Source organism: Phascolarctos cinereus, unplaced genomic scaffold, assembly GCF_003287225.1.
Source record: "Phascolarctos cinereus isolate Bilbo 61053 unplaced genomic scaffold, phaCin_HiC Scaffold_5;HRSCAF=322, whole genome shotgun sequence".
In the NCBI taxonomy this organism is placed as follows: domain Eukaryota; kingdom Metazoa; phylum Chordata; class Mammalia; order Diprotodontia; family Phascolarctidae; genus Phascolarctos; species Phascolarctos cinereus.
In genome coordinates, this window is record NW_027555958.1 from 195,041,033 (window position 1) to 195,064,541 (window position 23,509).

Here is a 23,509-nt window from a genome sequence, read left to right on the forward strand (position 1 = left end):
CATCTTTGAGCCTCAGTTCCTCATCTACAAATATTTATACTACCTACCTCACAGGGTTGCTATAAAGGAAAATGCTTTGGGAACTGTGAAGTCCTATATAATGCAGTTCATTTCAGTTCTTTTCAGTTATTCAGTCATTTCAGTTGTGTCCAACTCATCAGGGTTTTCCTGGCAAAGATACTGAAGTGGTTTGCCATTTCCTTCTCCAGCTCATTTTATAGGTGAGGAAACTGAGGCAAACAAGGTCAAGTGACTTGCTGAGAGTCACATAAGTGTCTGAGGCTAGATTTGAACTCATGTCCTCTTGACTCCAGGGCCAGCGGGCTCTATTCATTGCACCACCTAGTTCTTCTATAATAGATAAATAGATGGACAGAGCATGTGTTAATACTTACTGTATGCCAGGCACTACCCTGAACATTGGAGATATAATTAAAAGCAAGCAAGACAGCTCAGGTCTTTCAAGGGGCTTGTATTCTAATGGGAGAAGATAACCATAAAAGGGACCTGGAAGTGAGAGAGGAAAAGCTTATCAGCTGTGGTATCGAGATAGCCGGAAAGTGGCTCTGAGGCCTAGTTCTAGACAAGATAAGACAAAAGCTCATCTAGCAAAGATCAGCTTCCCAGGGATGGAGTCAAAGTTTCTAGTGGGAGGGAGATGAGAATTATGGCCAGAGTGTAAGCAACAGAGTGTGAAAATGGGAAAAATATTGAGACAAAAAGCATTTAACTCTTTTAAAGTTATTTTTTAAAAGCTTTCCTTTCTCATCAGTATTGCTATCTCAAAATTGTTTGGGGTCAGGTCTTTTTTAAAAAATGTGTTTTATTTATACTTTCTGCCTTTATATCAGTCATTTTGCATTCCCTTCTCTCCAGATTAAATGGTTCCTTGTCTCCCTTCCCCCCCTCCCAAAACAAAAAGGCCAACTCAGCAAAAATACCAAATATAGAGTCTGCCCTGAAACAACCTCCTAGAACTTGGACTTTCCTAGGCCAAGAGATGACGGGGTACTGAGAGATTTACTGAAGAAGTACAAGGCAGAAATAGACATATGTCCCTATAGTATAGGTCTGGTGGAAAGGGGATTGTTTATTCAGCACCCTCAAAGTATATTTATTTTTTTGAGGGAGTCCAAACCACAGAGAAGTATTATAAGTTAGAACAGAGAGGAGAATACTGTATGGGGGCTTTTGGGAAAGAGAAACTTATCAGAATGTCAAGAAGTGAAGGATTTATGGACTTGTAGAGTCTTTTATGTTTCTGTATCTGTTTGAAGTTTCATGTGGGTCCTTTGCATCTTCTGTGTCTTCTGTGTTGTGAAATAAAGATTATCTTGACTGATATGCATTTAGTACCCTTAGTGCTTGAACAGGAGCTGAGGACCCTTTTTAACTACTTTTATGGAAATCTAGACATGATCTATAAGCAAACTTTATTTTGGAGATTTTTCCCTGGATTAAACTTCAGGGTGGAGCCATAATGAGTCAACCAGAAAATTTCTTCTTTGCTTAGGCCCCCAAAATTAGACCTAATTTATGTGAGTCCAGAGTCTTTGACAGACCCCAAGCACAGATTGTAACATTACTTGCAAAGTGCTTTGTAATTATTTTCATCAATAGTTTAAGCAATCTTGTAACATGATTCTTTTATTCATATCTTAAAGTCCAGCATAGCAGAAAAATAGCATTATATTTGAAGTTAGAGAACCTGAGTTCAAATTCCTAGCTCTGTCACTTACATCCTTAAACAAGTCATTTTACTTCTCTGGGACTCAGATTCCTCTTTTGTAAAGTGGGGCGGGGGGAGGGCAGTTGAACTAGAAGACTTCTAAGGTTCCTTCCAGCTCCAAAGCTGGGGTGTTATAATCTTGTGAAATGGCTGTCGAGCCAGAGAAAGGTTAACTGGACTTGTCCAATATCATGGAGTACATTAAAAATAATTTTAGCATGCTCATGCATGCTAGTACATATACTTTTCAAAAAATTCAGTCATCAACTATTTTTACCTGCTCTCTAACAACATCTGCTATTATTTAAATGTCTGGCACACACAGCAACTTGCTCACACAACTTAAAAAACAGGATCTTTCCCCAATCGACTGCAAAGAAATTGTAGTAGATAAAGGCGTTCAGCAGGGAGCCTGCTCAAACTTCAAAGACAATAGCGATGTCTTCAGTTTGGTCTATACTTTGATCCATGTGGTTCTATTTGTTCAGCTTCAAAGAGCTGGCAGATGACAACTGGGGTGGGTTAGCTGATCCATGACTGCTTCAAGGATGGATGTCCCTAACCTATTCAGTAAATCTATTCTATTTTAGGTCACATCAACAAGTAGGATGACAACAGATAGCTCTGCAAAGTTAGTGGAAGAAACCACCAAAATTACTTCTGGAATTCTCAAGATGGCTTCCAGGAACAGTCTCTATTGTGTGGTGGTTAAGGCAATGTCACAGTTACCTATGCAGAGATCACTTAGTCATAGATGCCAAATGTTTAGTTGCCATTGGTGGCTATTGATGTAAGGGATAAGTTTTCTTTGATAAATTAGGGGTGTTTCCTTAAATTTAAAATTCTGAGTGTGCTGGAGGAACAGCTTGTAAATAGTTACAACAGATGGTACTGGAATGATAGGATGGAGCAGATATTGTACTGGGGGGAAAAAAGAAAGAAAACCCAACCCTAAAGCATCATAAACTTAGAAATTTTAATATCATAACAGTAGGATACTGGAGTTTGATTAATTTATATTGCCTTTGGGTTTTGTTTTTGTTTATTTTTTAAGAATTAAGCTGTCCATTCACAATTGATTAAACAATGGTGTGCTGCCATTTCAGATATAAAAAGTGAATGTATTCCTGATTGGACATTTGCTTTCTCTGAACTGGAAAAGTTGAAGGGGAAAACTGAAATTCAGGAAAGGTTAACACAATGATTACAGTAAGCCTATTAAAATATCTGATCTGAAGAGAGTTGGGGAAATGTGGTGCTCACTACACTCTGGAGCTTCTGCTCTTCCTAGTTTTAATTGGCAGAGATAACGGAGGGGGAGGTAAGCGGGACGGAGATGCCCCTCCTAGGTTAAGCTCATCACCTCTAATCTCATCACCACTCTGTTAGTTCAGTCCTTGACTGACAACACCTCCTTGACAAACAAAACTTCTCCCAATGCCTTCTTTTATAGAGGCAGAAATAGGACTTTTCTTCAGCTCATTTCAGTCTGCCTCTGCTGCTTTTTCCTCATTTCAGTTCTGATGAAGAAGATGCCCCCCAATAGGTACCCCCTTATCTCCCATCTCACCTTCCTGCCTCCTTTTGTGTTGCCTTCCCCCTCCTCCCACCCTCCCCACACAATTGGATTTTAAATTCCTTGAAATCAGGGACTGCTTATTGTATCCCCAGCACTTAGCACAGTACCTGGAACATAGCCGAGAATGCTTAATAAATCATTAAATTGGATTGGAAAGTATAGGGTCCCTAAGACACTCATAGAAAAGAAATCTTATTAATGGTGGGTTACATGATTTAACAATGTCTGGAATAGACAGGAGTTCAAATCTGGCTTCAGACACTTAGAAACTGTGTGACCCTGGGTGAGTCATTTAACCTGTTTGCTTCAGTTCCTCATCTATAAAAATTATATAAAGAAGGAAATGTCAAAGCACTCCAGTATCTTCGCCAAGAAAACCCCAAAGGGGGTCACAAAGAGTTGGACAGGACTAAAACAACTGAACAACAACAGAATAGATAAACTTCTCCTTTATTTTTATTATTAAGGGAAGAAGGAAAGATAAGTTTTTCTAAAAAGGAGCACAATTCGCCAGTTCTTAACTCTCCCTTAATGCCATTGTTCATTTGACAGGTATTGTGGATGCATTACCCACTGTACCTAGACCAGTCTGGCAAGATTTTGTATTTTGTCAGCTTGTTTTCAAGGGTCGTCTCTAAAATCCTGAATAATTAACAACCTTTGAATGTCACAATCTCCGAGGAACTTTACACAAGAATGTTAGCTAACACTGATATAGCACTTTGAGGTTAAAAAGATTTTTTATATGCATACTCTTCGATTCTTACAACAAACCCTGGGAGGTAAGAACCTATAGGTATTATTATTATCCTTTTACATATGAGAAAGCTGGGGCTCAGAGAGGTTAAGGAGAGCCATGTTAGAAGCAACACAATTTTGAGGGCATCCAGGAACTGATTCTTGAGATATGTAAAGAAGGGAAAGAATCCAAAAACGTGGCTAAAAATCTCACAATTTATAATTACTGTCACCAAAAGGCAAATGAGGGAATATGAAAAGCTATTGTTCCATATGTCTACTTTCCCATCTATATAAATTTTAATGAGAATAATCTATACCAGGGGTATAAAATATGGGCCATTGGGAGGCATGTGGCCTACAACATTCTCTAGTGCAGCCAAACTAGATTAAAATGTGATTGGGAAGTATTTAACAAAATAAATAAAAATACCATGAAACATAGGTAATGTTAATATGTGGTTTTCTAAGTCATTCTGCAGCCTGGAAGGATCCTTATGTATAGTTTAGTTTAGTTTTTTTTAAATTTGACACCACTGATCTACAACAACATTGAGGGCATTCTAGAAAAGGGTATTAAAAAGGAAGAGGTAGGGATAGACAATGTAAAGTCTGCATGTTCCATTGATAACCTAAAGTATTAGCCTCACCAAGTCACTCCCTTGTTTAGGAAGCTTTAATAGCTCCCTAACACTTCTAAGGGGCAGCTATGTGGTACAGTGAATAGAGTGCTATCCAGGCACTATTAAACTAGTATTTGTCATCAGATGTCTCTTCCCTCAGGGGCAGGTAGGTGGCACAGAGGATAAAGGCTGGAGTTGGAGTCAGGAGGACCTGAGTTCAAATTTGGCCTGGGCCAATTTCAAATGTGACCTTGGGTGAGTCACTTAACCCTGTTTGCCTCAGTTCCTCAACTCTAAAATGAACTAGAGAAGGAAATGGAAAACCACTTCAGTATCTTTGCCAAGAAAACTCCACACAAATGAAACTACCTGATAACAACAAAAAACACTTCTAAGATAAAATACAGCTTAAATACAACTTCCTCTGTGTAACATTTAAAGCCCTTCACAATCTGGCTCTAATTTACCTTTCCATGCTGATTATACATCCCTCTCCCTCAGGCATTCTACATTCCCACCAACTCAGCCTACTTGCCCCTCCTGGTAAATGACATTCCGTCTTCCATCCAATGCCTGCAGTGAGCTCTCTTACTTCTTGGAACTTCTAGCCTTCAAGACTCAGCTCAAGGATCACCTCTTCCTGACCACCACCACCACCACCACCCCACTTCCTTTTGTTCTTTAACTTTAGTTAGTTGTGTACGTGTATACAACACACTGTCCTGAAATTACTTTGTATTTACTCTACATCTATTCATATATATATTATTTTTCCCTAGTAGAATGTAAGCTACTGAAGGCAGGGACAGTTTTATTTTTGTCTTCTTATTCTCAGGTTTAAATGTTAAACATCAAATGGTTCTGGGCACATAGTAAGTGGTAAATATTTATTTAGCTCTTTGAAATCAATCTAATTGAGTCCATGCGATAAAAAGGAAATATGATGATCTTCAGCATGCTGAGTAAACCTCCTGTGCTAAATTATGCAAAGACACAGCTGAGAGTAGCATAGGCATGTATGAGTTATAATTTGTATCCCTGTAGGGAATATTTTTGATTGGGAGATGACAGAGCCATTGGAGTATTGGAGCTTACACATATATGAATGCCCATGAAATAGATGTATCTGAGCTAGTGATTGAACAGGGTTGTGTTTTTTTTTCCATTTCTCAAAATTTATGTTACCCTGTAAAGAAGAAAATGAACCACTGTAATGAAAAGAAAAATTATTACTAAAATAATGCATTCACAAAGAACTCTGCACTCATTTTCCTCTCCCTAAATGATAATTTGGGTAAAAAACACTTGGCAATACACTTGCAGATTCAAATTTAGAATGGAGAAATCTTTACAATGCCTTTTTAAAATGAGATCAGGCCCAATCTCTGGTTTGCAAATTTTGATTTCTTGAGTTATCTAAGGGGAACACTGACAATTTGTGGTCTAATTTTATGTAACATACATTTCCCACAGGTAACCAAGACATAAAAAAAAAGTCTATAAAAAAAACCTTGTATTTTTATTAACTGATAGAAAAAAATGCCAATTATGTGATATCATCCATTTCATGTGCTAGTTTTAATTTTATTAATGAATATGACAGGAAAGTTCACACACTAGTTCAGTTTTTGGAGATTAGATTGGATTAAATTGAAAATATTTCCTTACTATACTGTATCTTTGATTAAGAAAATCTGACAAATAATAATCATCTGCAGAATGTCAGTATGATCCTTCATGTATGTGAACTTCAGCTAAAGAATTCAAATCCTGTTCTTTTTAGTTACCTTGTTTTTGAAGACTTGTTGACAAAGCAAAATACATTTCTTAAACATCGTTCTCTCTCCTCTCCAAATGTGATTAAGACAAAGGGTGGTACAGGCATTAAAAATGCCAACTAATTTTTGACAATGATTTTTTTACAACTGAAGATTTTGCTGCTCTTCAGAATGTAGCTATGTACAGGCAAAGTGCAAACTTTTAATGTACTTCAAATATTCTGCAGGAATTGAGACCATATAGCACTCCAGATGGCACATCTTTTGGAAACATTGTCAGGCAGTAGGAAGGCTAAGGGAACTTCCTGTTGCCATGTTTTTAGGAGGAGGAGGGTTCTATTTTTATTTTCAAAAATCAATCATCTAGGCATCTTTATTATAATTGTTCCAATGATAAGGGGAAATATTCCTTTCCTCCATAAGATGAGGAAAAAGGATTGGGGAAAATGGGAATGGAACCAGGACTCTTTCTACTTTCTTTGCTTAGGTGTTCTTCTTCTTCAAATTGATTCAAATACTCCATGTTATTCCTCCTAACACTGACCCCTTCCCAAATGTAAGAAAGCTTAAATTTCATCCACTAGTCTATAATTGATTGTCTAAAACATGACATAAGGTTGAAGAATTTAGCCTGAAGACATATGGGGCAGATAAGGTACAGTAAAGAGAGTGCTAGATTTAGAGTCAGAGTTCAAATTCCTGCTGGGATATATACTATCAATATGACCTTGGGCCAGTCACTTAACTTTTTCAGGCTTCAGTTTCCTTAGCTGTAAAATGAGGGAGTTGGACTAGGTGACTTTGAAGGTCCCATCTATGTCTAAATCTATGATCCTATGATACTTGTTTTTGAATATTTGAAGGACTGCTACATTAAAAAGTTTAGACTTGTTCTGCTTGGTCCTAAGGGACAGCACAAGGAACAATGGGTAGAAGCTTCAGAGAGTCACATAGAGGCTTGATGAAATGGAAAACTTTCTAACAAAGATGACTATCCAAAGGCGAGCGTGTACATCTTGTAGAGGTAGGAGGAGGTTAGCCATCATTGAATCACTTCAGTAAAAGCTGGATGTTCATTAGTGGGCTGTGTTGTGGAAGGAATTCTTGTTCAGGTATGGAGTAGGAGGCCTTTGGAGTCTCTGTTACTATGAAATACTTTTTTGTCTCTTCATAAACATCATTTTATGATAAGAGTCCTTTATCTTTTACAGTTTAAAAGATAATTCAGAGGGTCTGGAACATCAGTGGAAACTTTCTGGATGAAGTGAGATTTGAGCTAGGCCTTGAAGGATGGGTAGTTTATTTTTTAACAGAAACTTCTCTCCCTTCCAACCCCTTAGAATGGTCAAGATTTGAAAAAATGTGTATGGAAGTGGGGCATATTCTAGGCAGAGAGAAATGCATGAACAAAGGCATTGGGAGGCAAGAAGAATCAAGAGGTGCATTCTGGAAATAGCCAGCTCCTGGAGAATAAGATCAATAGAAAGGAGTTTTGTAAAATCAGGTTAGAAAGGAACAATTTGAAGCTGTAAGGGACCTTAGAGATGATCAGTTTCAAACCCTTCATTTCACCAATGAGGAAACTGATGTCCATAGAGGCTAAATTGTCCAAAATAGTTCAAGAAAAAAGTAGCTGAGCCTCAATTTGAATTCATTTCTTTTTGACTATTAACCCGGTACCATGATAACTCTTCTACACCATGAGTTAGAACTAGACTATGGAGGGCCCTAAATGCCAGACTAAGGCTCAAAGGATCATCGACCTGGAATTGGAAGGAACCTCATGGGTCATCTAATCAACACCTATATTTTACAAATAAGGAAACTGAGCTGTAAGACCGTGGTTTCCATTTAGTGATGTGCGAATCCCTTGGGAATTTACAATGATAATCCAAAGGGTTCTTAGTGGAAAAAAAAATTTTTTCTTTTTTTTTTTTTTGTGAGGCAGTTGTTGGGGTTAAGTGACTTGCCCAGGGTCACACAGCTAGTGTCATGTGTCTGAGGCCAGATTTGAACTCAGGTCCTCCTCACTCCAAGGCCAGAGCTTTATCCACTGTGCCACCTAGCTGCCCCTTTTTTTTTCTTTTTCTTTTTTTGGAAAAAAAAATTCTTTAGTGGCACCTTAAGTAACAATTGCTTGATTATGTTATAAATATGTGTGTATATGTACATATATAGGATTTTCCCCCTTTAACAATAGCATGTGCATGTTTTAAGCATTATAGATTTACTTCTGTAGTGATTTGAAATTATCATGATCATTTATACAATGCTTTTGGTTTTCATGCAGCAATTACATGAAACTCTGACCCTTTTGATTAAGGGCAATGTGTTCTTACCATTTCTCAACCTGTCATCTGCATTTCTAAATAGCCACAAGAATTCAACATTCAAGTGCAAACTGATTCTGCACACTGCACTAGAGTAGCTCTGTCCTTCCCCTCTGATAGCCTATAATCATACCTCATCAGTTGTGTAATCATGTGATCAAGATGTTATGAACATTTGCATTCTTGCATAGCAAATATCAGACTATTTCAAAACAACTATCACGGCGCATGTATATTACAAGCCATCTTGAACCTATTATGGACCACCACAAACATTATGCAGAAACAAACTTTATATTGATTTTCATTTCAGTATTAAGGTTGTTTTCAGATTGAAACTTATCATTCACTTAAATTACTTTTCTTCTATTTGGTAGATTTTCAAATGAACTAGTTGGTGACACTGGTTAGTGAGTCATTCAGTAATTTCCGTGAGAATGTAGACAATGTGCCAGTGGTTGAAGAGAAAGAAGTAACTTCTGAAGAGATTCTTTTGTTACAAAGGTTAGTTTGAATATAAACATTGTTAAAAATAAAGCAATATATACTATTGTACTTTAAGTACATTTGTTATTTAATACAGTGTTTGTTGTTAGCCAGAAGAAAAGCTAGAAAATATTTCATAGTGTAACTAGCCACTCATTTTCATTGATTGATTTAGGTAACTAAAAATTTAAAGAAATCAATCTCCAGCACTCAGCAAGAGAATACGTAAACTTCTCCTACCATTTCCCAGTGTTTATGTGAATGAATATTTTCACACTGTTCTTGTGGTAAATCAAAATACAGAAATTAACTCAATCTAAACCGGATTGAGACAATGTTTATCTGGGGTTGAGCCAAATACTGCAAACTCTTATTCAAATAAAAAAGTCCAGCATTGAAATTAAGTTGATACATTATTATATTATGTTAGAACTCTTTTAAGCTATAACTTAATTTCTTTTAAAAATATTATATCTTTTTTCAACAAAATTTTTAAAATAAAGAAATTTAATATGAAGTCTTGCAGATAATGCAGTAAGCATATGAAGTCTTGCTAGATTACTTATTTCAATTCTGTCAAGGTATTAGGTGACACCCTATTTTCCAGAGCTAGGGCCTAGCAAGCAAGCTGTGCCCTGAGCTTGGCATAACAACAATCCTTTCTGCTTACCTTCTAGAACTGATGGTCTCTGACCTCAGGCAAGCACCAACAGGCCCAGACATGAAGACCTTGCTATGAATGGACTTTTTGTCATGAGACAGCCTTGTCTCACTGTTGCTCTTGGGCCTCATTACTGTTGCTGTACTGCGATGTTTGACTTTGTCCAGCCACAAGTATATAAATCAATTTTCAGCCATACTAAAGCAGGCCCCCCCATTAGGGGTGGGGCCCCAGCACATGTGTGTAATCTGTTTCCTTGCTTTCAAGCCATTTCCCTCACTTTGAAATTAAACTTCTGTTTGATTTCTGACTGTCCTGTCTCTGGTGTGCTGTTTGGCTCCAGCCATCCATGGGTTAGAGGCCAGTTCGGTTCAGTTGACAATTCTCATGGGATGTCTCATGTAAAATATTCATAATTGTTTTATTATTTTATATTTAAAGTTCTCATAATTATCAGTAGAATAAAATTTCACGTTTTATAATTATACACTTTACTTTGAAGCTTTTTTGGGCAAAAGTTGATGTTGTAAACACTTAATGACTAAATCTAAAAGAATATTACAAGTAGGATATTAAATTACCCTCAGGGTTCACAAAAGATTTTTGTTGTTGTTAAAACTGGTTCTTGGAACAAAAAACATCAGAAACCACTGGCATAGGGAGATGAAGTGACTTGTCCAAAGTTACACCAGTAATATGCACATCCCTAATTTACAGAATCTTTATTAATTACTTGTCTTTTATATGATAATATAAAGCATTAAGCATGTGGTTCTAGAAAGACTAAGCAGAGTGGTTTCTAGATAGGATCAAAACCTGGGAATCTGAGGAAAACAATTGTGCTGAGGTTACCAGGTATAGTAGAAGCCTGCTGGGCTTGGAGACTGGAAGGCATGAGTTGAAATCCTGTATCTGACACTTAATAGTAGCTATATAATCCTAAGTAAATCACTTTATCTCTCTAAAGTCTCAGTTTTAAAATGAAGATATCAGCACTGCTTACATCATAGAATTTTGAGGATTGGAAGTAAACATATACTTTGTAAAGCTTAAACTATGTAAATGTCAGATGTTACTGTTATTATTAAACCAGAGTGTGAAAGGACAAGTGGGGGTAAAAAATCCAACAAGAACAAGGGTCTGGATTAGTTTCTCGGGTCAGGAAGGATACTAGGTGCAGTATATATTGGAAAGAGGACCAAAACCCGTAAAACCAGGCAGGGGTACACAGCAATCATCACAGCTCAGGAAAGCTATGAGTAGAATCTGGTTGGAAATAAGAATAAAATTGAGTTTATTAAAGAATCAGACAGATAAGAATTTTACTAAGTATTGATACGAAACACCATACTTCTTGCCTTTATTCCTTCCTCAAATCACTAGGTATTTAATCTGTGTACATATTATATTACTCCAGAATGCATGTTCCTTGAGGCCAAGAACAGTTTTATTTTTGACTTTGTACCTCCAGCTCAGTGGCATGGTGGATAAAATGGTGGGCCTAAGTCAGGAAGACTCATCTTCATGAGTTCAAATATGGCCTCAGACACTTAACAAGCTGTGTGACCCTGGGCAAGTCACTTAATCCTATTTGCTTCAGTTTCCTCATCTGTAAAACGAACTGGAGAAGGAAATGGCAAACCACTCCAGTGTCTTTGCCAAGAAATGTCCAAATGGGGTCACCAAGAGTCACACATAACTGAAAAAATGATTGAATAACATCTTCAGTTCCTGCATATACTAGGCTACTTAATAAATATTAATTTGAAATAACAGAAGAAGGAAGGAGCCTCTAAACAATGTGATATATGGAGAAAGATTCCTGGATTGTAAGCTTCTAGTTCTAAGGCTACCATTTACTAGTTGTGAACAACAAACTGTGAAGTGAGGCTGCTAGACTGGAGATGACATCTAATGTCCTTCCTAGTTCTAACTTACAGTTTCTTAAAGGCAAATGATGTTGCAGTCCTAGAATTGTCAGCACTTAGATACTGAGTGATATGGTAACTGACAGAAAAAGAAGAGTCAAGATTAGCTTTGAGGTTTCAGAATTGGAGGGTAAATGGAATCATGAGTTCAACTTTGGGCATATTCAGTTTGCGTCACTGTTCGACATCCAGGTGGAAATAAATAGTAGGCAGTTGTGAGATCTGGAACTAGAAAGAAAGGGTAAAGCTAGAATTATTTTATTTATTGAGCATTTTAAAAAATTTGTTAAGCATTTATTAAATGCTTACTCTGTATAAAGCACTTTGCTAGACACTGGAGTAGGCACAAAGTTTAGATAAAGGTCTTTGCTCTTATGGAGCTCACAGTCTGGTAAGAGAACTAGACACACATAAACATAAAAAGAGGGAACAGCTGAAGCCATGGAAGTGGATGAGATTACCAAGGCAATGTAGAACAGCTGTGTTAAAGTCATGGAGAAAGTGGGCCACCAAACCATACATAAGGATCTCTGCAACAGCATATTGATTTAGAAAACTACATGTTAATCTTACCTTTAATTTACTTTGTTAAATATTTCCCAATCATTTTTTAATCTGGTTTCAGGCCACATTCTGGAGTGCTTTGTGGGCTATAGATCTGCTGGCTAGACATCTGACCCCTCTGCTGTAGAAGAAAGAAGTCAAGGATAGAACTTTGGAGGATATTTAAATTTAGGGGCAGAGAAAAACAGAACCCATCAAAGGAAAAAGAAAGAATCAGGAGAGCACTGTGTCACTCATGACAAGAGAAGAGAGGCTTTCAACAAGGGTATGGTTAATTTTGTCAAATGCTAATGAGATGCCAAGAAAAATGAGGATGGGGGCAGCTAGGTAGAGCAGTGGATACAGCACTGGCCCTAGAGTCAGGAGGTCCTGAATTCAAATCCAGCCTCAGACACATAACACTTACTAGCTGTGTGACTCTGGTCAAGTCACTTAACCCTAATTGCCTCACCAAAAAAAAAAAAAGAAAAAGAAAAAAAAGAAAAATGAGGATTGAAGAAAAAGCCATTGGCTTTAATTACCCTGTTGATATTTGGGAGAACAGTTTTATAAATGTAGTGGGGACAAAAACAGATTATAAAGGGTAGAGGAATGAAAGTAGGTGATAAAGAAATGGTACCAGGAACCATAACCTACATTTGCTAGAATTCTGTCAAAAGGAAGAAGAAAGAATATTCATGCTGTTTGTCAATAGGGAGAAGGCTCTAGAAAAAAAATGTAGTTAGGATTTTGTATTTCCTGGGCATTTAATGCCTGGTCCTAGGGAAAGCAGATCCCAAGTAGTGGTTTGGAGGATAAATGAAAGTTAACTTGAGCAGTGGTTGTTTACACAACCACTAATACCCCCTTCCAACTCAGAAATTCTAGGGTCAAGTTTTTCAAGGGGGTTGGATGTATCTGAAGAGGTTTGAAGTAAAAAGGAAGAAGGCAATGGAATATTAAAGATAGAAGAAAAAGAAGGGATGAGATCAAGGGCACAGCATTGAAAAAACATTAGTTATTGATCACCTTTTCCTTTGAGAGAAGAGAATAGGTCTATATTACAGAAAAGGACAAGTAAAGAATTATTTTTAATTCACTTTGTTAAAACTTTGGAACTACATCACTATTCTGGATTCAGGAAACAGGATTTGCCTTAGAGACCTTTGATCTTTATGCTATTGAGCTTGCAGGGACATTATTTGATATCCAAATCCAGCATTATAACTGACCAATCCTATATCCTAGACAAGACTATGAAATTGTGCCATTCCATCCTACTGACAAATTTTTCTGGGCCCCTCAGCTTTGGCCCTCATTACATCTCTGTTCAAATCTATGCAGTAAGGAATCTGTTGAGCTCCACTATTGTCTTCAAGAATCCTCTTTCAAAACCCTAATCTCTTTGGTCATCTACTTTCAATGATTCCCACCCACCCACCCAAAGGATCATAGAATCCTTACATATAAATTGTTGCAAAGTGAATTTGAGTTTCCTAGGATTAATAGGTTAGTATTCTAGAATGCTCTTGTTAAATATTGTATTGATAGCTTTTGTTTTTTACATCACCTTCATTCCCCGATATATTTTTCTCTGCTTTCCTCTCAGAAAATCATAGCTTGTAACAGAGAGAGGGAAAAAAAGCAGTTTAGCTAAACTAACACATGAACCCAGCTTTGACAGTATCTTTGTTTCTAGAATACTTTTAAAAAGGATTATTTTCAAATTGAAAAGGAACAAGCTAAATACACCAAGTAGCAGCTAGACAGAATTTACTTCTTAAAAACTTTTAAATTAGACATAGTAGCAGAGTAGTGATTGTATATTGAAGAACTAGATCATAAATTATATAAAAAAGCTATGGATGAAGGTGATGCCCTTCAACAAAAAAAGTGAAATTTCCAGTAGGCGAAAGTCATTATGTGAATGCTTAATGATAATTTTGGAGTGTTATATATCTTTGCAGAACAGTACACTACTTTGATCGAACCGGGAAAAAATAATTTAAGTAAAATACGTCACTGTGTAACCAAAACAAGGTCTAAGCTTCTCCTCACTGTTATTGTAACATTTTTAATGTTCTACTTTAAGGGCATATTGTATCTGTTCCAAAGTGTTAGAAAACCAAAGTGCTGCTACTGATTATGTACCAATAACATTGGGAAAGAAGGAAGGAAAAGAAAGGAAGGGGGAGAATTTGTCTCAAGATTTATATCTTTACTCTTTCAGAAGGCATCCATTAGGAGTGGCAGTGACGTAATGCCCAAAAGTCCCCTCCTCCCCTTAGCCACGTGTTTGTTTTTTATCTGGCCTGGTTTCTTCTGGTCTCCGGTCTTGGATTTTCACCAACATCGTGGACCCAAACCTGAAGGAAGGAAGTGCGTAGGATGGGTTCAGGCCCAGAGGGGGTAACTGGGGTAGGATTGGGAAGGGGGGGCGATCCGGCTTCCCTGGGATCTGAGGAAGTCCCGGGACTGGGTCCCTGCCACCACCTCCTTCGGATTTTTGGTGTAGATCAAGGCCACTCCCCGGGTCTCCCGCTGTGCGCTCTGTATACATCCCAGGCTGAAGGGCTGGAGAGAGTTTCCTCTACAGGGAAAAACAGGTGTTCCCCTTCGGCAGGCGAGCCGCAGGCACCTTTTTGAGACCCTGCCCTATAGGGGCAGGAAAATGGCCCCAATCGGGCCCCACCCACCCCAGCCTTCCGGGACTGGGAGGGGAGGAGAAAAAAAAAGCGTCCTTGAGTCACCTCTTGGACTTAGCTCCCTCCCCTCCTCCCTAGCCCGTTCCTTTGCAAAAGCACAAAGAAATGGGAAAGAGATAGGAACTTGGTACCTGGGTGTTAGAACTCCCCTGGCCCGACTCATCACTATTATTCAAGCCATCCCCACCAAAGTACCACTCCCCAACCCCTGACTGCTACACAATCATCCCCTTCTCCCCAAATGTGCAGAAAACATATGTCTTCACCTCCAGAGAGAGAAGATGAACTCAGTTTATCCTTTCTGCTTTTTATTCTTCTCGACCCTCTTTTGATTTAGTATGCCTGGGAAAGATCAGTCCCCTCCCCTCCCCCCCCAAAAAAGCCCCGAAGCCAGACACCCACCCCTAGCCAGCCCTATTGAGGAACTCCGGTTGTGATTAAAATCAGAAAAGAACAAACTTTTACAGATTACTCAGCACAGAGGGTAAGTGTTCACCACCATACTAGCCTCATTGGGCCTGAGCTGGCTTGGGCCATCTGAATGTGAACCAGAGATTTATTTCTCTTTGTAACTTGTTGCTCTAAGACCTAAATGAAGCAAGCTCTTTAAAAGGGAGTCTTTTAAAATGGAAAACTATGTGCAATCACTGGCTTTCCAATCAAAGTCTGTTTATACATTGGGATAAATAACTAGCTGGGTCCAGGATTTTGCTTTTTGTTGTTGTTTAGGTCTCAATTTCCATCAATGAGGAATATTTGGGGACTGTTTTCCATGCATCTGGCCAGCTGAACAGGATAAAATTGATTGGCCCATTTTGTTAGTTTAATTACATTTAATTTAAGGTACTTTGGTGAAAAGAGCAAAGCAGTATTGCTGAGACGATGCTGAAAGGTGAGATTTGAATATCGTTCATTTCAAACAGGATTAGTTGTTACTGGGATCGCGGAGACTTTTTAAGCTTCGGTAGAAGTGTTAATTGGTTTTCTCCATGAATTCCACAATGCCCAGCATGGTGCTAGTGAACAAGTGCTTGCATGCCTTTATTTCTAAACTGAAGCAATAAACACTGAGATTTGGTAAAGGTGCTTATTCAGATTTGCTTATGTTTGAAAATTGCAGTTTGAATAACTGCAGGTGCATACTTATAAATATACAACAATTCAACATTAATGTACAAATTCCAGTTATTTCAAGTGAATCTTAAGAATGTGTTGTTTGAAATGTCACATTTAAATACACCTGTTTACTTGGTTTAGTTTAGAATTTTAAACATCTCTTGAGCTGTCACCAACCATCATCATTATAATGAATATTTACAGTTTTCTGTGATTTTTATCTTTACATTATATTTTCCTTTGATTTTAGGTATGCTCAGCACACTCTTTCAAAGTAGCAAAATCTCACTGTTTAGCACTGTCATTTCTTTACAACCTCCCACTTTTCTCCTATGTTGGCCAGGTTTCATTAGTGCAAACATCCTTAATTTTGTGTAAATCAAAATTCTGATGTAAAGAACTGTTTACCAGTGAAGAGTGCACAGAGAATAACAAAATCTTTAGGTAGTACTCTAAACTTTGCCTGAAGGCCTCGGACCACAATAATAATGGACATTTATATAGTGCTTCAAAGTTTTTGAAGCACCTTATAAATACTTCTTTTGTCCAGTGAGTTAGATACCAAGTTCATTTCCTGATATACACAAATATGGACAATTGTGGAAGGAAAATCTAGTTCACCAAATCATCAATCAACATTTTCATGAAACAAGATTTAGGAGAAATCATGAGCTTTTGAGCATAGTTGTTGTTTTTTTTAAATTTCATTTGCTATGCATCGGTGCCTGACACAGAATAAAAGGCATGTGTTTGGTTGTGTGGGGGCTGCAATGCATAGAACAAAAAAGAAGGGGGAGGAAAAATGAGCAATATAGAAAAGGCTACATATTTTCTGATGAAACTTTCTTTAGCCAGTTACTTTTTTTTCCCGTGAAATATATGGCAGACTTAAATGACAACAGTGTTGTGAACAGAACAGGCTCTTAATACAGTATTTAATTTTTCCCCAATGTTATAACGCTTTTCTCCCTCAATCCCCAGCTGGAACAATGTTTAAACTTTAAAGATTTAAACTTAAAAAAAACCCCTACAGTGCCTAGTAAGAATAAATACTATTTAATCAATGAAAAGTTGGGCAGCACATTTATACTTTCACATGTAATACAAATAAAAATGTGTGTATAAATATGGGCATATATGTATATAAACACACACATACTAGAATTCTGTAAACAGAAACATAAGGCTGTAATTTTTTAAACACTTCCCCTCCCCCTACTCCCCCCATCTACTCAAAAAGCCTGTACTTTAGAGATTAGAGAAATCTCATCTAAGCCACCTCATTCATCCCTAATTCTGAATGTAGGCAAAAATGGTCATAACCAGAGACAGGAAGAAAGTGAAGGTGTGTGGTTTTAATTAACTCGTGTAAATAGCTGGCATCTTGCTGGAAGGAACCTGAGCAAACCAGGAACCTTTGTGTAGTTAACAGAGAGGCAGCTGCTTCCAAAGTTGGGCAGCAAGTCACGTGGAAGGATCGAGTGAGCTCAAAGCATTCTTTTAAGATATCTTCTCCTTGAATTTTTTTTTTGAAGGGGAGGGGGAGAAAGGAAATGGATGTCGAAACCGGAAAAGGTGAATCACAAAAGGATGCATACTGTGATGGCTTTTCAGACTAGAATTCTAGGGGAAATCGCGGATCTTTTCCCAGGTTCGCAGGAACCAAGGCCAATGAACCGGTAAAGAAGATTGGCCGTTGTGGGATACCATAGTGACGGGGAGGTGGGAAGCTGGGTCGGCAGTGATTGATGTGCCTAGGAAAGAGTTAAAGAGACCCACATTTAAAAGCAAACTCGTCACTTATTATCTAACCATTAGGGAGGTCGTGAAGAGGGAACGGTTCGAGGGTGCGGAAGGTAAGGCCCTTTGTTGCCAATAAGTGGATGTGGGTCCCGGCCCACAAAGTTGCCCCGCCGTTGAGGTATGTGGAGGAGAAAGCCCTCAGAACCAGTGGGGCTGAGTTGCCCGCCCGGGACACCGGCGTCACGTGGCCGCTCCCTCCAGTAAAGAAGAGAGGGGGAGTAGGAGGGGGGAGGGCTTCTGAGTGAGTGCCAGCGCCGAAGAGCAGCGGGCCAGGGGTGAATGATTAGCTTTCCTTTCTTTCTCCCCCATCCCCCATCGGCAGCTGGCTGGGGCCCAGCGAGACGTAAGGCCAGGGAAATGCGTGTTCGCTAGTCTAGTTGTGCCCGATTGCATTTGCTAGTGTCTGTAGAAGGCACTAAGGTGGAGGAAGATTCTGGACTCTTCTTCCCCCTCCCCGGGAACGCCAAATCTGGAGACCCGAGAGTAATTCATACAAAAAGACTCGCCTCCGCGTGGGGGGGCGGAGGGAGAGGGCGGGTGCGAACGGAGAGGGAAGTCTAGGGATCGTCGTAAAACTCTGTGAGTGAGAACCGCTGACTCGTCTAGAGTCGGCCTGCCACCCACTCCGCTCAGAGAATTGGGTGGGGCGGGGCAAGGACGGATGCGCGCGTCTTTCCGTGCGCCTGGTGGGGTTGGGCGCACATTTCCCTCTGTCCCCGGGAGGGGGCTTGGTGGGGGAGGGGACGAATGGGCACGTTGAACCCAAGCTAGTGGCTAAACCGCGGGGGGAGCTGGGTAGCGGTGACGCGCGGCTGGCCCCACCTCCTTTCCCGGAGGGAGGAGGGGGAGGACAGTATATAAGTAGCGCTGCCGCCCTAGACGTTCTTTTTCGCAACGGGTTTGCCGCCAGAACACAGGTAGGAGCGAACGCTGCGCCCGCCAGGCCTGGTCTGGCGTGAGGCCTACAGCTTTCGGCGTCCCCTGAATCTAGTCCTTTTTCCTTTCCCGTCTCCTGTTTTTTTCTTTCCCTTTTCTGCCCCAATTGTAGTCTAAAAAGGTAGTACTTACGAGCCTTGGAATTTTCCCGGGACACGCCTCGTGCTTGGGCCTGATCGACTGCACGAGCTGCGGCCCCGCTGCCTAGCCTCGTGCTGGGGCGGCCCCCCGCGCACATTTCCCACGGTCTTCCACACCTCAGACCTCCCTTTTGTTTGGTTTTTGCTTGTATAAGTGATTGCTGACTAAGCTGAGCTGTCGTTTACCCAGGTTGGCGATCGGGCGATTACCCTTCTCGTACCCGTAGCATGTGTGGGTGGGGGCCTGCGCTGCCCCGCGCGGTGTCTAATGTCCGTGAGATCGAGTGTGTGTGTCTAGTTGGAAGGGAGGCGGTAGCGGAGCCGCGAGCTCCAGAGCCTACCCGCTTCTATTTCGTGGCACATGTGGCGCGGCCTCGGCGGTTCGAGGGGCGGGGCCGGGGAGCGGCAAGCGGGGGCGCGCCGGCGGCGGCGGGGCCGCGCTGAATGGCGACCGGACGGCCGGGGAGAGGCTAGGCCTGGTCTGGGGCCGCATGGCGGTAGGGGGAGGGGACGGGTGGGTGGGTGGGTAGGTACGTCTCGGGGGGATCAGAGGCAGGTGGGCAAAATAACCTTTAGGTGTCGAGTTATAGAGAATCTCAGGGGTGAGGGCCGGCGTTTGGGCCGGGACCGCCGCCTCTGGTCCGGCCAGACGGGTGCGTGAGCTGAAAAATGGCCGCTCCCCGGGCCTGGTGGAGGGAGTACAAAATGGAGGACACGGCGGTGGCTGAGGCGGGCGGGTGAGTCACCGGCACAAAGAAAGGGACCAGGGCCTTTCTGCCCCTCCCTGTGTAGTCTTCGAGGCTGGCCACGAGCACTGAGCCTCCGTGGGGCTGAGGCCGGCCCCCGCCCCCCTCCGGAACAGACAATGCCGCGGCCTGGGGGAGGGGCGCCGCCCGGGGAATTGGCCCCGTGTGTGGTGTGAGTGTGGTGCGCGTGTGTCTGGTGGGAGGAGATTGAGGCCTGAGCAGGAGCCGCTGCTGCCTGGGTTGGCACGCCGGGGCTGCCAGCCTGGCTTGGAATTTTTCGTAAGTGTTTAGGAGCTCAAATGTCTCCTTCAAAGGTCATAGGCTGCCTGCTGTTTGGCTGTTAATACAACCCTGTTTTCTTAAAAGTTTTTAATCTTTGCACAGGTGTTGTGAAAACCATCGCTAAACCTCCACAAAAATGGGCAAGGAAAAGACTCACATTAACATTGTCGTCATTGGACACGTAGACTCTGGCAAGTCCACCACTACTGGCCACCTCATCTACAAATGTGGTGGAATTGATAAGAGAACCATTGAGAAGTTTGAGAAGGAGGCTGCTGAGGTATATATAGTCTTTAGGGGAAAGGATATTGGGACATAATGACTCATGTGGTCAAATGGTTTTATGAAGTCAAGGATTTGTTAAATATTAAAATAAGGGTGCTCTCCACCTTTCATGGTTCTGATTACTGTATGGAAATTTTAATGGGTTAATAAACTATTAAGTTATGTAGGAGTACTTTTATTGACGTGTCAATTATGCCTTAAATGATTTGAAAAGATGTTTGGAAGATCCCCTATCACCTTTGAGAGTGTAGTGAGGAGTTCATAGATACAGATAGGAAGTGGGATTTAACTAAGGAATCTGTCACCTACTTAAGCAAAGTCAGTAAGGCCAAATTATTTTTATCCTGTAATTGAAATGACATACCAGCTTCCTTCCAGGAAACTTGTTTGATTCCAGTTACAGAGCTTGAACTTTCATTCGTTTGCAGATGGGAAAGGGCTCCTTCAAATATGCCTGGGTCTTGGATAAGCTGAAGGCTGAACGTGAGCGTGGTATCACTATTGATATCTCCCTGTGGAAATTTGAGACCAGCAAGTACTATGTGACCATTATTGATGCTCCAGGACACAGAGACTTTATCAAGAACATGATTACAGGCACATCTCAGGTTTGTAGTATTAAACATGACTAGGGACAATATTGTGGGAATAGGGGTAGATATTAGGCATCTGTACCAGGTGCTTGTTTAGTCAATGGGTTGTAGAGGTTGCGTTAACAATGGGCTTTAGACTTATTTACCAAGAGTGGCCTTTGGTTTAAACAAAGGGGCTTTTAGTGTTTACAGGACTTATTTAGTATTCTCCCAACTTGTTTTAATAGGCTGACTGTGCTGTCTTGATTGTTGCTGCTGGTGTTGGTGAATTTGAAGCTGGTATCTCAAAGAATGGGCAGACCCGTGAGCATGCCCTTCTGGCATACACGCTAGGTGTAAAACAACTGATTGTTGGTGTAAACAAAATGGATTCCACCGAGCCCCCCTACAGCCAGAAGAGATATGAGGAAATTGTCAAGGAAGTCAGTACCTATATTAAGAAAATTGGCTACAACCCTGACACAGTAGCTTTTGTGCCAATTTCAGGTTGGAATGGTGACAACATGCTGGAGCCTAGCTCTAATGTGAGTTTGACTATAAGTAATTTGTTTAAATAATTTAACATACAGTGAGCCACCCGAGTGTTTTAATCACTAAGTTAAATTTCTCTTGCAGATGCCTTGGTTCAAGGGATGGAAAGTCACTCGAAAGGATGGCAATGCTAATGGAACTACACTGCTTGAAGCTTTGGATTGCATCCTGCCACCGACTCGTCCAACTGACAAGCCCCTTCGTCTACCCCTCCAAGATGTCTACAAGATTGGCGGTAAGTAATTTTATGACTAGGTAATTAAATTTCTTGGAGTGCTTGGTGAAAAGCAAAAAAACCTGCCTTTTTCCTGCTTTTATAAATGAGTTTTACTTTACTTTCACTAGGTATTGGTACTGTACCTGTTGGCCGAGTGGAAACTGGTGTTCTAAAACCAGGCATGGTGGTCACCTTTGCCCCAGTCAATGTTACAACTGAAGTAAAGTCTGTTGAAATGCACCACGAAGCTTTGAGTGAGGCTCTACCAGGGGATAACGTCGGTTTCAATGTCAAGAACGTGTCTGTCAAAGATGTCCGCCGTGGTAACGTGGCTGGTGATAGCAAGAATGATCCACCTATGGAAGCAGCTGGCTTCACTGCACAGGTATCAACGTTAAAGATTTTGATGCAATATAGCCAGATCTATTGGGGGAATAGAAAAGGGCTTAATTTGCCTTAATGTTCATTTTTCTCTTTTTCCTTAAGGTCATTATCCTGAATCATCCTGGCCAAATCAGTGCTGGCTATGCACCTGTTCTGGATTGTCACACTGCTCACATTGCTTGCAAGTTTGCTGAACTGAAGGAGAAGATTGATCGTCGTTCTGGTAAGAAGCTGGAAGATGGCCCTAAATTCCTGAAATCTGGTGATGCTGCCATTGTTGACATGGTTCCAGGCAAGCCAATGTGTGTGGAGAGCTTCTCTGATTATCCTCCTCTGGGTAAGTATTTTAACATTTAACAGTTCCCTGTTGCACAAACACCAATGAGTAACTTAGCATCCTGCTGGATAAAAACTAATGAATCCTGTTTACTAATTGCAGGTCGTTTTGCTGTTCGTGATATGAGGCAGACTGTTGCAGTTGGCGTCATCAAGGCAGTTGACAAGAAGGCTGCTGGAGCTGGCAAGGTTACAAAATCTGCCCAGAAGGCCCAGAAGGCTAAATGAATATTCTGTACAATACCTGCCACCCCAGTCTTAATCAGTGGTGGAAGAACGGTCTCAGAACTGTTTGTCTCAATTGGCCATTTAAGTTTAATAGTAAAAGACTGGTTAATGATTACAATGCATCGTAAAAGCTTCAGGAGGAAAGGAATGTTTTTGTGGACCATTTGTTTCGTGGCAGTTTTAAGTTATTAGTTTTTAAAATCAGTAATTTTTAAATGGAAACAACTTGACCAAAAATCTGTCACAGAATTTTGAGACCATTAAAACAGTTTAATGCGAAACTTGTGTGTTTTTTGGGTCAACCATTATTAGAATTCAGTGGGGGTGGAAAGCATTTAAAAGTAACCTGGCACAAATCCATTGGCTACAGAATCTTAGCTAAAATTTTTGGGCACAAAAATAACATGGGCAAGTGAGTTAACTTGGCCTAACAATTTGTAATTTTTGTTGAAATTGTTTCACCTTTGGGCAAAGCTGATAAAGATGTATTAACCTGACTTGTTAGGGCTGTATTTTTGCCTCTTAATGAAAATAATATTTGGGTTTTTTTTGTAGGTTAAGGGGGAAAGTGCTATAGAATAACTTTTTTTATAATGCCCTTCCAAAGCCTTTGGCTTGGTTCCCTTTTTCTAGCTAGACAATCTCTAAACACCAGCAAGTCATCTGGTAAAAGTATATAATTGTAAGGTTAGGTGGATTTTTAAGGAAATTGGCATTGTGTCTTGTAGAAATTTTTATATAGTCCATTTGAGATAAATTCACTAACACTGAAATGGGAGTTATTTCTGTGGAGTTTAGCATTACCTCTTAAA

General features: G+C 40.4%; 1 protein-coding gene and 1 long non-coding RNA gene across 2 annotated transcripts; one reads left to right on the plus strand and one right to left on the minus strand.

Annotated features, from left to right (window-relative positions):
- Positions 1–17,551: 17,551 nt before the first annotated feature.
- LOC144457574 (uncharacterized) lies at positions 17,552–19,538 on the minus strand. The gene is made up of 2 exons (XR_013486999.1): positions 19,088–19,538; positions 17,552–17,970 (listed from the first exon to the last, which is right to left on the minus strand). It is a non-coding gene; the product is annotated as an uncharacterized LOC144457574 (long non-coding RNA).
- On the plus strand, positions 18,849–22,978 carry EEF1A1 (eukaryotic translation elongation factor 1 alpha 1). The gene is made up of 8 exons (XM_021000153.2): positions 18,849–18,936; positions 20,226–20,403; positions 20,837–21,016; positions 21,229–21,525; positions 21,617–21,767; positions 21,878–22,134; positions 22,236–22,470; positions 22,573–22,978. Exons 2-8 carry the CDS (start codon positions 20,260–20,262, stop codon positions 22,695–22,697), a joined length of 1,389 nt encoding a protein of 462 aa, XP_020855812.1. The 5' UTR covers positions 18,849–18,936; positions 20,226–20,259; the 3' UTR covers positions 22,698–22,978.
- The last annotated feature ends 531 nt before the right edge of the window (positions 22,979–23,509 follow it).